The 15,080-nt window shown below is 40.7% G+C and overlaps 2 protein-coding genes across 5 annotated transcripts in view; one reads left to right on the top strand and one right to left on the bottom strand.

Annotated features, from left to right (window-relative positions):
- The window catches only part of rfc1 (replication factor C (activator 1) 1), a 51,852-nt gene that overhangs the window by 13,175 nt on the left and 23,597 nt on the right, over positions 1-15,080 (top strand). For all 4 annotated transcript variants that reach the window (XM_072252858.1, XM_072252860.1, XM_072252857.1 and 1 more), the window contains exons 5-12: positions 1,349-1,581; positions 2,750-2,824; positions 3,440-3,517; positions 5,868-5,964; positions 8,085-8,497; positions 9,239-9,340; positions 11,743-11,922; positions 12,237-12,341. In XM_072252858.1, the coding sequence (XP_072108959.1) occupies positions 1,349-1,581; positions 2,750-2,824; positions 3,440-3,517; positions 5,868-5,964; positions 8,085-8,497; positions 9,239-9,340; positions 11,743-11,922; positions 12,237-12,341 (1,283 nt within the window). The remainder of the gene's footprint in view (positions 1-1,348; positions 1,582-2,749; positions 2,825-3,439; positions 3,518-5,867; positions 5,965-8,084; positions 8,498-9,238; positions 9,341-11,742; positions 11,923-12,236; positions 12,342-15,080) is intronic.
- Positions 12,130-15,080, bottom strand: part of wdr19 (WD repeat domain 19) — a 142,539-nt gene continuing 139,588 nt past the window's right edge. Inside the window, exon 37 of the mRNA XM_072252856.1 lies at positions 12,130-12,591. The gene's annotated coding sequence lies outside the window, so the exon portion shown is untranslated. The remainder of the gene's footprint in view (positions 12,592-15,080) is intronic.

A 15,080-nucleotide genomic window follows, 5' to 3' on the forward strand; every position in this document is an offset into this window, starting at 1 on the left:
AAGTATTGAACCATACACCATTATAAGTGTATCAGTTGGTTTAATTGTATTCTTGACTAGATGTGATTTGCCAGGGATGAGCCAGCAAACTTTGTGATGGTGCCTGGCATAGCAAGATTAGGGATTGGCAGATCAGTTGCACAAAACATTTTGTCCAAGTTGATTTTATAGAAATAGTATTTGCTGCTATTTCTTAAAACCATCAAAGAATGTACATCATTACTGTGACAAATGCTGCGCAACGGCTTCATTATTGACACTTGCCAGATGTTTATCCTGGGAGTGCAGTCTTCTGTCGACATGTTGTGGTCAGCATATCGAACTGTCTGCTGTTGGCATGCTCAGTGGATCTGATTTAGTGCTCCAGTGTGCAATGGAGACACCTGTACTTGTGTAGATAACTTGCCTATGACATTCATACCAAAGATGTATAATGCTGCTGTATTTGTGTTTAGCTTTGTCCTAGTGCACACAAAGCACACTTGCAACTTTCGCATTGTTCTGATGGTTCCAGGACATCCCATCTGGACCACTTTCTTGACTTGCGTCACTTTTGTGTATTTGCTATTTCATGAACCAGATGCTCCAGATATTTTTTTTTGACCAAGAGTCAACAATACTATTGTGGTTGGAGTCCATAGTAGTATTGTCTGCATGTCAATAAGAGAACCTGTTACACATCCAGTTACAACAGAAGTGGAGTGGTTGATAGAGGTGATGAAGTGATATACTCATACTAAAGATTGATTCTGAAAGTGAAATACAGTTTGTACCCTTCCATTGGGAGAAATTATGTTAATCGGAGGAGAAGGTGACCAAAGTTACATCCATTGTGATTTGTTTTAAACTGACACCTTTGCTTTTCAAACCATTGCAATTAAAAGTAGGTCTGTTGGGTATCTTTTCCCCTGTTGGATTTAACTCATTCTTTTGTGTTTTTTTTTGTGCAACTTAATGCTACTGATTATTTATCATTTTCAATATTTCAATGCTAAAGTCTTAAGCAGGTGACTAAAGGTGGAAATGATGCTGTTTTCTTTTCATGCTATATCCTTGCTACTTTTGTCATTATCCCATCTGCAAAATTGCTTTGGAATTTGTAGATGTTAGATTATCTCTTGACAGCTGCTTTGAAAGCAATTGAATTTGATAAACCTGGGGAAGAAAACGTTTGAGCCATCTACATTTAAAGTGGTCAGATATTCAGCAGGACAGTATTAGATTATTGGTTGCATTTAATGTTTTAAAAGCAGCAATTAAAACTCTAATAATTTGCTATCTGAAAATGACATGTTCTTTTGGGTGAAACCATGCCAACTTTTATTTCCCTACCTCCCATCATCTCAAGATGAAGAGGACGATTTTCTGCAAAGTAGGAAGATGACCCAAAAATCCAGGGAAAATGGTGGTCGTCCCGGGACATCAGGATCTGGAAGGACCAATGTGAAATCACAGCTCAAGCCGGTGCAGCCCAAACAAGCAAGTCCAGTGAAACTTACTGCTATATCAGTTCAAGATTACTTCGGCTCAAACAGTGTGCAAAGATCAAGTAAAAAACTGGTGGCCAGCAAAAGGAAAGCAGTAAGGATTGTTTGCACTGTATTTACCAATATTTATCATATTATATTTACCAATTGTTCTGTTTTGAACTAGGTTAGAGTAAGTTTAATATCCTATCTTTTCTATCTGCGGTTTATATTAGTCCAGAACCCGACTACATTTTTCTTTTCCGCTTGCGTTTGGCTTCACACAAGTGATCATTGATATTGCATGGTCTGCCTTGGCCTGCCTACACTTTATTTTATTTACCTGTACTCCCAAATAATCATTTTAACAATGGGGATTCTTCATGGTGATTTTTGTTAGTGCATATTATAGGTCGTATGCCTTTTGGAGAGTCTCAAATTGAACGTGGAAAGGCCGTTGCTTTCATCTTATTTCTATTGCAGTGTTGGTACAGACAATTAATGCAGTATCATCAACTGAATAGGTATTGAAGTTGGCTCCATTCTAGTCTTAGTTCCCTAGTATGCTACCTAGTACACTTTGTGATTATTCCTAAATGGGAATAGATATTTCCCTTTGGAGTACTAACATCTTATTGATTTCTGCCTTTGCTTGAGATCATCAGCAGAGATGGGAATTGAACTTGAGACAATTGAATCCCCAAGGGCACCTGGAGTTCTTGTAGTTCCTTTAATGAAACAGCCTTGGGTAGTTCTCGTATTTCTTACATGTTTACTGGGCGAGAAGCCTCCAGTGCCAGTCTCCGAGCAATCCATGAAGCCCATTCTCTCCTTTATTTTCCCTATAACCCATTCACTTTTGCATGTCTGTCAATTTTACCCGATCCTTCCTTCTGCCACAAATCATAATAACCTGTTAGCCTACTGGTATTATACCGATTTTTACCAGTGATATCCCAGGTAAAGACCTCACCTCTCAGCCAAGTTGAGAGTGGATGATCTGGATTAACTGAATTATTTTCGGAATAGAAACATTTGGGTTACAGGTTTATGCTGTGCATTGATTTGTAGTACTTCAGCTGAAAATGCAAATATAAAGATGAGACTGATTCTTTGATGTGCTGTGAAAGTGAATAGTGAGGCGATAGTGTTAAGTTTTGTATGCTTCTAATGGTTGCTTTGTTTGGGATTGGAAAAGAAGTACTGCTGCGTCTGGATATAATATAAGCAGTTGTTTGTACTAAAAAGATAAAATGAGTTCATTTTTCTGCTTTTGATTGTAGCCTTCAGCCAGTCTTGATTCTACTGTGGATGACGAAGAGTTAGCTCGCCAGTTACAACTTGATGAAGATGAAGAGGTAATTGAAAATTAATATTTTACATTTACGGGGAAGATGCAGGTTTCATTTATTTTTAATCTTCTAGACTTTTTCTTAAACCCATCTGATGAATTTAACTGCAAGTAAGTATTTTATACTCCGTTGTTTATTTGGGTTTGTAACAACAGAACTGACATCTTACGTTCAAGTTATTGTTCAAGATCAATTTTAAATCAATTTTGCAGTGTAACTTGCCCCTCTTTTGCTTGGGCAGCTAAGGCCTCCACTTGAATCCCCAGCCACTATTACGTGATGCAGAATCTGGACCTCCTCAATTTATCTTGCTCTAATTATTTTTTGCCTCCATAATGTGAGATTTTTCTTATTCAATTCCTGCTAATAGGTATCTGACGAGATAGTTAATCTCACAGAATCCATTTTTGCTTGAGTTGAAATGTTTTCTTTCACGTTTTTTGTGTGGACTTGCCCTTTGTGAATTGTTGTATTCAAGTTGATTGTCCTGGTAACTTTTTTTGCCCACCCTTTAGCTGGGGAAAATAATAGTTAAAATTTCAAGACCTTGCTGATAGATTACTCATGGATTTTTAAAAAATCCTTTTCTATTAAACCATGTTCTGGTTTCCATCTTTTCAGATGGAACGGCAGCTGCATGAGGATGAAGAATTTGCTAAAACATTGGCAATGTTGGATGAGCTGCCAAAAAGCAAAAAGGTAATTTGTGAAATGGAATCTGTTTTAAATTAAATCAAGAAGCCTGTTTTTTTTTTTTAAATATATGAATAATAGAATTAGTAGGGTAAATGCAAGCAGGTTCTTTCAACTGAGATAGATAACACAACTAGAGATCATGGGTTAAGGGTGAAAGGTGAAATTTTTAAGGGGTACGAGAGATGGAACTTCATTCAGGGTGGTTGAGTGAAATGAGCTGCCATTACAAGTGGTGGATGCAGGTTTGATGTCAACGTTTAAGGGAAATTTGGATAGGTACATGGATGGGAGGGGTATGATCTGGGTGCAGGTCAATGGGACGAATCAGGTTAATGGTTTGGCACAGACGAGGTGGGCCAAAGTGCCTGTTTCTGTGTTGTAGTGTTCTACAATTCTGTGACTATTGGTTGACTGGCAGGAGAGAGTTGGAATAAAGTGGGCATATTCTAGTTGGCTGTGGGTGACTAGTGATGTTCTGCAGGGACAGCTGCTACTTGCGTTGTATGTCAATGATTTGGATGATGGAGTTGATGGCTTTGTGGCCAAGTTTGCAGATGATACAAATATAGGTGGAGGGGCAGGTACTGCTGAGGAAGCAGCAGAGTATACTGAAGGATATGGACAGAGTGGCAGGTGGAGTATACTGTAGGGACCATGCACTTTGGTAGAAGGAATAAAGGTGTAGACTGTTTTCTAAATGGGGAGAAAATTTAAAAATCAGAGGCACAAAGGGACTTGGGGGTGGAGGGGCCTTGTGCAAGTTTCCCAAAGGTTAACTTGCAGGTTGAGTTTGTGTTAAGGAACGCAAATGCGATGTTGAACATTTTTATTTTGAGAGGACTAGAATATAAAAACAAGGATGTAATGCTGAGGTTTCATAAGGCATTGGCAAGGCGTCACTTGGAGTATACTGAGCAGTTTTCGGCCCTTGTGTAAGAAAAGACGTGCTGGCATTCGAGAGGGTCTACAGGAGGTTCATGAGAATGATTCCTGGAATGAAAGGGTTAGTGTACGAGGAGTATTTGCTGGCCTCAGGTCTTTACTTGCTGGAACTTAGAATAAGGGGGATCTCTTTGAAATCTATTGAATATTGAAAGGCCTAGATAGGGTAGATGTGAAGATGTTTCCTATAGTGGGTGAGTCTAGGACCAGAGGGTACAGCCTCAGAACAGAGGAACATCCATTTAGAACACTGATTAGAAGGAATTTATTTACCTGGAGGGTGATGAATCTGTGGAATTCATTGCCACAGATGGCTGTGGATGCTAAGTTATTGAGTATATTTAAAGTGGTGGTTGACGGGTTCTTGATTAGTCAGTGTGTGGAAGGTTAGGGGTAGTAGGTTGGAAAATGGGGCTGCGAGGGATAATAAATCAGCCAGGTTAGATCCATGAAGAACTCAAAGGCACTGTAGGTCCACACCATCAGTGAGGTGCTCACTGGCAGAGATAATGAAGGAGCTGTGCAACCTGCTGCTGCCTGAGTCAATCGAGGCTTAGTCAAATAGAGAGTGGTCGTCACGGTTGCTTTTCTTGTGATTGCAAGACCCGTTTGGACATTGTTAATCTAGTACGCTGCAAGTTCGATTCACTGACTTACTGGATGTGAGCAGGGTCGGACGGTGGGGGCCTAGTCCTCGGTCGTAGTGAGGACTAGGCCTGAGGCTATGGTGTGGCCTGTTTGCAGCCACTCGGAGTGAGGGGACAGAGCTGTTGCGACTCCCTGGGGGCATTGTGGCGCAGTGTCCAGAACGGAGTCGGAGCTGCCCTCCCGGAGTTTCATTTGGCAGAAGACGAGCTCTGTAGTGTCTGACTGCGGATTTTATAGCGGCACTCTCTGGATTCGGGCCTCAAGCTGTGGGATCGCTTGTTTTTCAGCTGCTGGAGGAGAGAGGGGCTGTGTCGTATTTATACTGATATTCTATATAGGTTCATTGATTTGTATGCATCAGGCTGGGCCATCGCGGCAGGGAGGTGAGGGGGAAGGTTGTGGTGGGCTCTTACTGTGATTGTGATCTTGGGTGTGCTTACTGTGTTGGTAGTGTCTTTGCACCTTGATCCCGTAGTAATGCTGTTTCATTTGGCTGTATTCATATGTGGTTAAATGACAATTAAACTTGAATTGATTGAATGATGGAATGGCAGAGGAGACTTTGGGCTGAACAGCCTAATTCTGCTCCCATGTCTAATGGTGAAGTAAGTAGCTGGCCTGATTAACCGGAATGTACTGTATGTGAAGTTCTCAGTTGTGTTAGAACTGTTTGTTACCCTTTTCAAACCAGTACTTAAGCTAAGGAATGGACCCTTTATAATTCTATTTCTTCAAGTATTGATTTTATTCTGATCCTTTTCAGACACGGACAGATCCTGAAAGCCAGGAGTTATCGTTATCTTTGGTAGTAAAAGCTGAACCTAGAAAATCGGCAGATGAGCAGACAGCAGAACACTCGGGTGAATATTTAAAAAATATATATTGTTTCCAGACTCTAGAGCTAAGTGCTGCTTTTTACTTAATTTGTGAATATCTGCATGGAGATGGGGTCATCTTGCTCTTAGACTAGACTGCACCAGATTCTTAATTTGGGTTCATTGCCAAGAGTGGCTGTAATTTGAGGCTATGTTTACTTTCCCAGTTCTCACTCGTTCATTTTTCTCTTGGCCTAACTGTCAGCTATAAGACCATAAGGCGTAGGAGCAAAGGTTAGGCATGTGAAAAGAAGCGGTCTCAACACTGACCCTTGCGGAATACCACTGGTCACTGGCAGCCAATCGGAAAAGGCCCCCCTTTACTCCCATGCTCGGCCTCCTGCCAGGTAACCAGTCTTCTATCCATGCTAGTGCCTTTCCTGTAATTCTTTTGGCTCTCATCTTGTTAAGCAGCCTAATGTGCAGCGCTTTGTCAAAGGCCATCTGAAAATCTAAGTATACAACATCCACAGATGCTCCTTTTGTCTATCCTGCCTTTTATGTAGTCATCTGTTCCAGGTGACTTCAGACTTTTCTTCTTTTCAATCTCCTTCTTCTTTAATAATAGCAATGACACTCACTGCGGCCCCCAACACACCCTCATTTCTGGCATTCTGTTAGTGTGTTCCACAGTGAAGACTTATTAAGTTGGTCCACTATTTCTTTGTCCCCTGTTAGTAACTCTCTGTCATATTCCAGCAGTCCAATATCCACTTTTTTCTCTTTTTTTAAAAAAAAGACAACTTTTGGTATCCTCTTTTATATTGCTGGCTAGCTTACCCTTCATATTTCATAGTTTCTGTCATTGTGGCCTTTTTAGTTGCCTTCTGTTTTAAAAGCTTCCCAGTCCTCTCCCTTCCCACTAATTTTTGCAATATTATATGCCTTCTCTCTTGCTTTATTGCTGTTGTTGACTTCCCTTGTCAGCTACAGTTGCTTCATCCTGCCTTTAGAATACTCCATTTTTGGGATGTATCTATTCTGCGCCTTCTGGGTTGTCCCCAAAAACTCCAGTTGTCATCCAGTTTTGCTGTGCCTGGTAGTGTCCCCTTCAATTTTTTACCAGCTCTTTCATGCTTCTGTAATTTTCCTTACTCCATTGTAATACTGATACATTTGATTTTATCATTTCCTTCTCAAACTCTGGGGTGAATTTTACCATATTATGATGTCTGCCTCCTAAAGGTTTCTTTACCTTAAGCTTCCTAATGGAATCTGGGTCATTACATAACACCCAATCTAGACCCTTATGGACTCGACCACAAGCTGCTCTAAAAATCTATCTTCTACAAATTCCCTTTCCCTTTCTTGGGATCCAGCACCAATTAGATTTTCCCAATCTAGCTGTATATTGAAATCCTCCATGATTATTGCAACATTGCCCTTTCTACATGCCTGTTCTATCTCCCGTTGCAATTTGTATCCCACATCCTGGCTACTGTTGGGAGGCCTGCATATCACTCCCATCAAAGTTTTTTTTTACCCTTACAGTTTCTTAGCACTACCCACAAGGATTCTACATCTTCCAAACTTTTTTTTTTCAAGGACTTGATTTAATTTTTTACCCATAGAACCACCCCACTCCTTCTGCTTGGCCTTTCGATACAGAATGTATTTTTGGATGTTAAGCTCCTAAGTACGATCATCTTTCACCCACAACTCATAGATGCCCATAACATCATACCTGCCAATCTCCAACTGCACTACATGATCATATAGCTCATTCAATGTACTGCATGCATTCAAAGGCTTTCTGTCCTGTATTCTTCACCCTTCTTGATTTTGGCCCCATTACACGTTATCTTATCCCTTTGACTGCAATTTTCCCCATCATCTGCCTGTCCTTCCTTACAGCCTCACGACACACTATGCCTAATTGTACATCAATTGGCTCATCTGCAGCTCTATCAGTTCAGTCCCACCCCTCTGCCATATTTTTGGGGTGTATCTTTTGGAATGTGGGAAGAAACTGGAGTGCTGGAATAAAACCTACATGATCACAGACAGAACATGCAAACTCCACACAGAAATGATCAAAAGGAATCCATTTGCTGTAGTCCATGCATACTGGAGCTTTACTTACCAACCTCTACCTTAATTTTCAGCCAAGATGTTGAGTGATGTTGATAATGTGAAGAACTGCAGTGAAAAGTTCAGTAAGTCACAGAACACAAGGATTTCTACTCAACCGTCATCTGAATCTTCTAGTAATAATGTGGGAAAATCACTTCATAAAGCATCTCCATCTAAAATAAGTGCAAAATTGGCCAACATGAAACGTAATGAAGAATTGGTGCGAGTAAAAGGGGACAGTCCAACAAAGCCAGTCCGAGAGAAGAGAACTTCACCGAGGAAAGGGGAGAAAATCCTTTCTTCAAAGAAAGAAGCAAAGATTTCTCCCAAAAAAGAGGAAAAAACAAATTCTTTAAAGAATGGAAGTAAAAGGATTTCTCCAAAGAAGGAAGAACAGACTGTTTCACCGCACACAAAGGAGAAAGTATCCCCAAACAAATCTGAGGTAGGAAGCTTTTTGCTGTATTTTGGGTTGGGTTGGGTGTCTGCTGTATTGTTTTATGTTGTGACTTCCTTCAAGCTAAGGTAATCAATGCACTTTTCTTATGCTTGATCAATTTTACTTCAAGCATCAGGTTTGCTTACGGGCAGGGCAGTTGCTTTGGAGAACCTTCCAGTACATTACTACGGATTGAGGGTTATGTGACTGCAGGTATTCCTTGCTAGGCCACAGTTCTGAAACTTAGTCATATAGCACGGAAGTGGCTACTTTGACCCAACTGTGTTGCCCAGAAAGAAAGTTCTATCTACTGATATTTGGCATGTCGCTCTGCGAACCTCTCCTATCCATCTAGATGTCTTTTATTTCTTGGTGAAAAATGTGGCAAAAACTAAGGAAAATAGGCACGGACCTATTCTTTAAACAGAAAGTACTTGGCCTTCCCTAACTTCCAGCCAATAAAGAAGGGAGAATTTGGGTTTCATGAGACTAAAAATGTGATGAATGAACTTGGATCAAATAAAGTCTGTATTGAGGTGTCTTGATAATGGCCATTTGGCAAACCTGTTGTATCATGTGGTTGCGTTTAGTTGCAGTTTCTAGTTGATGTTTGAATTAAATTTGTTATTTGGCATGGTCCTGTTGCGAATATAGACATATGAATTCACATGTTATCTTGGATTTGCATTTTGAAAACTGCTGTTGAGTTAGATGTACCTTTTTTTTTTTTTTTGTTCTGCATCCAAGAGCCCCGAGGATTCTGAAAAGAAGCGCCAGAATTACTTGGCCTACCGTAGCTTTCTAAATCGTGATGGGCCACGAGCTTTGGGTTCAAAAGAAATCCCTCAGGTAGGATGGCCGCAAGATATTATTAGCAATGATTCCTTTGTATAATTACAATGAAAACCTATTTGAAACTCAGTGAAGGATGGTTGCTCATACTCACTGTTCATTAACATTGATACAAAAATATTAAAAATTTATTGCATTTTGTTGTACATTATTTGTATGTAATTAGCCAATAGGTCTATATTTAAGTATGTGACCGCAGTTTGCTAAATCACTTATTATTGTGTATTGGTCATCCCTGGGTAATGAACTATCAGTCCAGCCAATAGTCCTTCTAAGTTGATTATGTCAATAAGTTGTAACTACAGTGTACTTACAGTATAGTAATGAATGACATCAAAGAGACTAGAGCAATTGCAAAATTAGTGACAGGAAACTAGTTCTGTGGTTTGGAGCAAATTTTTGAAAATTTATTTATTGAGATACAGCGTGGAATAGGCCCTTCCAGCACTTTTGAGCCATGCTGGCTGGCACCCGCGTATAAAACTCTACCCCAATCATGGGATTGTGTGTTGGCGTGTGGCTAAGTGGTTAAGGTGTTGGTCTAGTGATCTGAAGGTTGCTAGTTTGAGCCTCAGCTGAGGCAGCATGTTGTATCCTTGAGCAAGGCACTTAACCACACATTGCTCTGTGACGACACTGGTGCCAAGCTGTATCGGCCCTAGTGCCCTTCCCTTGGACAACATTGGTGGCATGGAGAGGGGAGACTTGCGGCATGGGCAGCTGCCAGTCTTCCATACAACCTTGCCCAGGCTTGCACCCTGGAAACCTTCCAAGGTGCAAATCCATGGTCTCACGAGACTAACGGATGCCTATAATAAATCATGGGATAATTTACAATGATCAGTTGGTCGGGAGGAAACCCATACAGTCACGGGAAGAATGTACAACCTCTTTACAGACAGTGGTGGGAATCATACTTGTATTGATTTTATGGGTATACAATGTCAGGTATTCATAACCTGGGGATGGACAATAATTTTAAAATGCGGTTTTAAATGTTTGGTGTTCAGTGAGTTGGGAAATTACTAGATGTCTTTTCTTTTTGTGGATTTAATGGAAACTTGGCGGATACTCAAAAAATTATGATACAAGCCATAATTATCAGTATAGTTGGCTGAGACATCAGTGAGCTATAGGACTCAGCAGAGACAAAGTAGTGAGAGGAACTGTACATAAGAAAGGTAGATTGGTTCAGTTGCATGTTAAATTGGGCAAAGTTCTTACACATTTATATATTAAAAAAAAAGTTTTCTAATTCCAACTTTGTACACATGGACCCAGGTAATGTTGGCATTATTAATAATGGTGGGTTTGAACTAGTGTCTTTCCTGATCATTATTCCAGTCCTCTGCTTTACTATTCTACTGTTGTTCTATTGTTTTGTGAGATCTGTAAACTATCAGCTGTTGTACTTTGTATTTGTTGAATCTACCATTTGTAAAATTTCAACCTTCAATCTTCAATTTACACTTAAAATCTTTACTGTACCATCGGATGTCTTTAGATCTTATTGAATGTAGTTTCCATTGGTTTCGTTGTCAGTTCTTGAATTGCAAGTTGGTGAACTTCATTGAATCTGCAACATTCTTTTAAATACTTCATCTCGCACACTTCAAAACAGCGGATGGAAATGTCTACCTTTTTTGGGTATTCTTTCTACACTATATTGTTTATCCACCTTCAACTAACTTCATATCTCCAGTGCACATAAAGGAAACCCAATAGCATCTTCAAGAAGGATTCTCTATGTGTTGCTTTACTCCAATTCTCTAACTTCCAGGAAACAGCTTCCTTTCTGTCCATTTTCTGTTCCTGTACAACTCAGATTTTCTATACTTGCCTCAAGCCCCATTGCACTGTTCCATTCCTTTCCATCTGATCATCACCCACATAGTTGTCCCACTGCTTTTGCTTCCATCTTCCTTCTCTACCTCTCCCCCGTTATTCCATGTTCCACCTTGCTCTTCGTCACTTCTACATATCACCTGCCAGCCTCTGGCACTGTTTCCGTGCCCCCTTCCCCAATCTATTACCTCTCCTCACCTGGATCCACTTTTCATCTTACTATCTCCACTCTGTAATTCAGCCCAGATAAAGGGTCCGGATCTGAAATATTGTCTACCCATTTCCCTCCATATGTGATACTAGACCTCCTGAGTTACTCCAGCTTTGTTGTTGTTCTAAGTTCATATATTGCTGCTGAAAATGGATAGGCTTTTCTAATCTTTTTGCACACCTAAAGCAGATGCAAAATTTGTCTTCTGATGTGAGGTAGTTCTCCCTCTCTGGCTTCTGATCTGTTGTTTTACTCTTCATGTCATCTTGTGACACTGTGATGACCTCCTACATAGTGGTTTGTATTATCCAATTAGAATGACTATACAAATTCTTATCATTAGGGAGCTGAGAACTGCTTGGAAGGGCTTACGTTCGTCATTACAGGAGTCCTGGAATCCATGGAGCGCGAAGATGCTAAATCTTTAATTGAGCGTTACGGAGGGAAACTAACTGGAAATGTCAGTAAGAAAACAAATTACCTGGTGACTGGTCGAGAAGGTGGGCGGTCGAAACTGGACAAAGTGAGTGCCTCTTAGTAGCAAATGCTTATGTGAACATCAGTCTGAAAAGTTGTTGGCGATACAGCTGATACTGCTAGTTGTTTAATACTGCTGATATTAGTGGCATTGATTTGGTGGTCTTTAATATTGTCACGGTAAGACAAGTGCAATAGTCTAATCTTCTACATAAGCAATCAGGTATAACCTACTTTGTTACTTTGTTAATTTAAGCGTAATAATATTTTGTTTCTTCCCAAAAATATTAAATATGATGTATTGAATATTTTTATTCAAAGTTAAGCACCTTTTTATTTCCTCTAACAAAAATGATTTAGGCAGAGTGTTTTGGAACAAAGCAAATCGATGAAGATGGACTGCTGGATCTGATTCGTAGAATGCCAGGAAAGAAGTCCAAGTACGAGACTGCTGCTGAAGAGGAGGTCAGTTTTTGAAGAGAAAAGTTTTTATAACTTTCTAGTTCTGTGTCTTGCACAGCTAATTAGTTCATTATTGTAACACGTACTGAGATCCAATGAAAAGTTTTTGTTTGCTTGCCGTCTGTTATGTTTTATAACCTCAGAAACTAATTGAAAGAAAAATTTGGGAGCTGGGAAAATGTCGACTTCATTTTACCTTGGTGAGGTGCTCAGGTATGCCATCATTTGCCATTCACATACTTTTACATAGAACCTGTAATGAATAATATAAACAACAATGCACAATCAAATAATATATTCACAATATTACTCAAATATTTCTGAAATATTAAATATACAGCTCCTCCCTGCATAGCTATAAACTCCAACTCAATATAGAATGCATCTTAACTTTGTATGTGCACTTGTCATTGTGCTTGGCAGGTGAGACTTGTGGCTTGGAAACAATCTCAGGTTCTGCGTCTACCTCCGTGGTGGTTGTAAAAGTTGACTCCGCGACTGCAGGAAGTAGTTCTGACAGCTCTGGACATCTTTCTTTAACAATTGACTCTGCCCTCCAAGTACCCACTTTTGATTACCTCTGTAGTCCCTTGCCAGGATGGCTTGACCAAGAGTGAAATGTTGAGCCTCCTTGTTTGAGGAACCTTCAATTTGTCTCAGCTGTATGTCCTGCATTCTCCTGAGACTGGAGTTTGAGGGGATCCAAGTGTGAATGCAAGAGATAACCCAGGAATCATAGCTGGCGAATTGTTGGTTCTGGAGTGTGCTGCCTTGCGATATGCAAGGAGGAAATTTCCGTTGCCTTTTGGAAAGCCACCTCCCACTGCTTTGTCCATTGCCATTTCTTCCTGATCTTATAGTAATGAGTTCAAGGAGTGGAGCACAAGAGTTAGGTTCAGTAGTAATCTGTTATAGTAATTGACAAATCCTTAAAAGGACTGGAACTGTGACATGTTCTTTGGCCTTGGGGCATCCATCTCTGCTTGAATTTTCTCAGTACACTTGTGTGCATCTTGTGTGTCAATGGTGTGAGCACAGTAAGTGATGCTCGATTTAAAGAATTCACACTTGCCGTGTCGTGCACTGAGCCCATAATCTTCTAATTTTTTAACATTGTCTTGAGATTTGGGAGATGTTCCTTGTCATCCTTACCAGTAACAATGTTGTCATCCAGGTGATACTGAGCGCCTGGGCAGCCTTGCACCACCTGGTTCATAGCTTTCTGCCAGAGTGCAGGTGCAGATGCTGTTACAAAAATAAGCCTGCTATAACGATAAAGCCCTCTGAGAGTTTATGATGGAAAAACATTTTTGACTCTTCCATCCCTATCCGTATGTAGGCCTTAGCCAAGTCCACTTTGCTAAAGCGTTTACCTCCAGAAAGGTTTGCCAAGATTTTTTTTTTATCCTGGGCAGAGGGTGTTGATCTACTTTCAGTATTGGGTTGATGACCATAAAATTACTACAGATACTTAAAAGCTCATTCTTCTTGGCTACTGGGACCATTAATGTTGCCAATGGGCTCCTCTCAACCTTGGAAAGAATTCCTTCAGCTTCTATGCAATCTAGCTCACTGGCTACTTTATCACAGATGGTATAAGGAACCAGGTGGGCTTTGTAAAACGTTGGGTGTGGCATTTTCATTGAACACTTTTTTATCTTCTGTTTGAATTTTTCAGTGCCATCTCTGAGCACTGCTATGGCATCATCCTGTACCTTTCTTTATTCACTTTCAGTTGACTGTTGCAGTGGTTGAGGCATGTAAATGGTGGATAGGTCTCCAGTCAAGTTGTTGTCTTAGCCAGTCACTGCCCCATAATGCTTCAAAGAGGACAGTGGATCATGGGAGAAAGGAAAGGAAGAGGGGCACCAGGAGGAGGTGATAGGCAGGTGAGGTGAAGAGGCAAGTGGCTGGAGTGGGGGATAGAAGAAAGGAGGGGAGGATTGTTACCAGAAGTAGGAGAAATTGATGTTCATGCTATCAGGTTGGAGGCTACCTAGATGGAATTTGAGGTGTTGCTTCTCCAACCTTGTAGTGGCTTCATTGTGGCGGGAGAGGAAGCCATGGACTGGCATGTCAGCACAGGAATGGGGAATAAAATTAAAATGGTTGGCCACCGGGAAATCCCGCTGTTTGCAGATAGAGTGGAGGTGCTTGACAAAGTGATTTCCCAATCTATGCCAGGTCTCAATATGCCACATTGGGAGCACCTTGTAGATAACCCCAACAGATGTGCAGGTGAAGTGTTGCCTCACCTGGAAGAACTGCTTGGGACCCTGACTGGAAGTGAGGGAGGAGGTGAATGGATGCTTCTGCTGTTTGCAGGGGTATGTGCCAGGAAGGAGATTAGTGGGAAGAGATGAATGGACAAAGGAATTCATGGAGTGAGTGATCCTTGCAACATTCTCCACAACTTCCGCCATCTTCAACGGGACCCTACCATCAAATACATCATCTTCACAACCCCACACCCCTCCCACTCTGCTTTCCACAGGGATTGTGATATTCCCATGTCCGTTCCTCCAGAAGTTTGTTTGTGTTGTTGCAGAGCAATGCTGAAGTTTTTGGTTGTATTATCTTTCTCATATGACTATATTGCATTTTAAGAGAATTGAATGCAATAAATGCAGCTGTTGAGCCGGATAAAAGTGGTGGAAATGGCCCAGACACTAATTTGTGCATCTCTTGAGTAAATAACTTATTTTCATGGGACAGACTTGAAAGCTCTGTTGTAAGATTGTG

This window comes from Mobula birostris, chromosome 3, assembly GCF_030028105.1.
Source record: "Mobula birostris isolate sMobBir1 chromosome 3, sMobBir1.hap1, whole genome shotgun sequence".
In the NCBI taxonomy this organism is placed as follows: Eukaryota; Metazoa; Chordata; class Chondrichthyes; order Myliobatiformes; family Myliobatidae; genus Mobula; species Mobula birostris.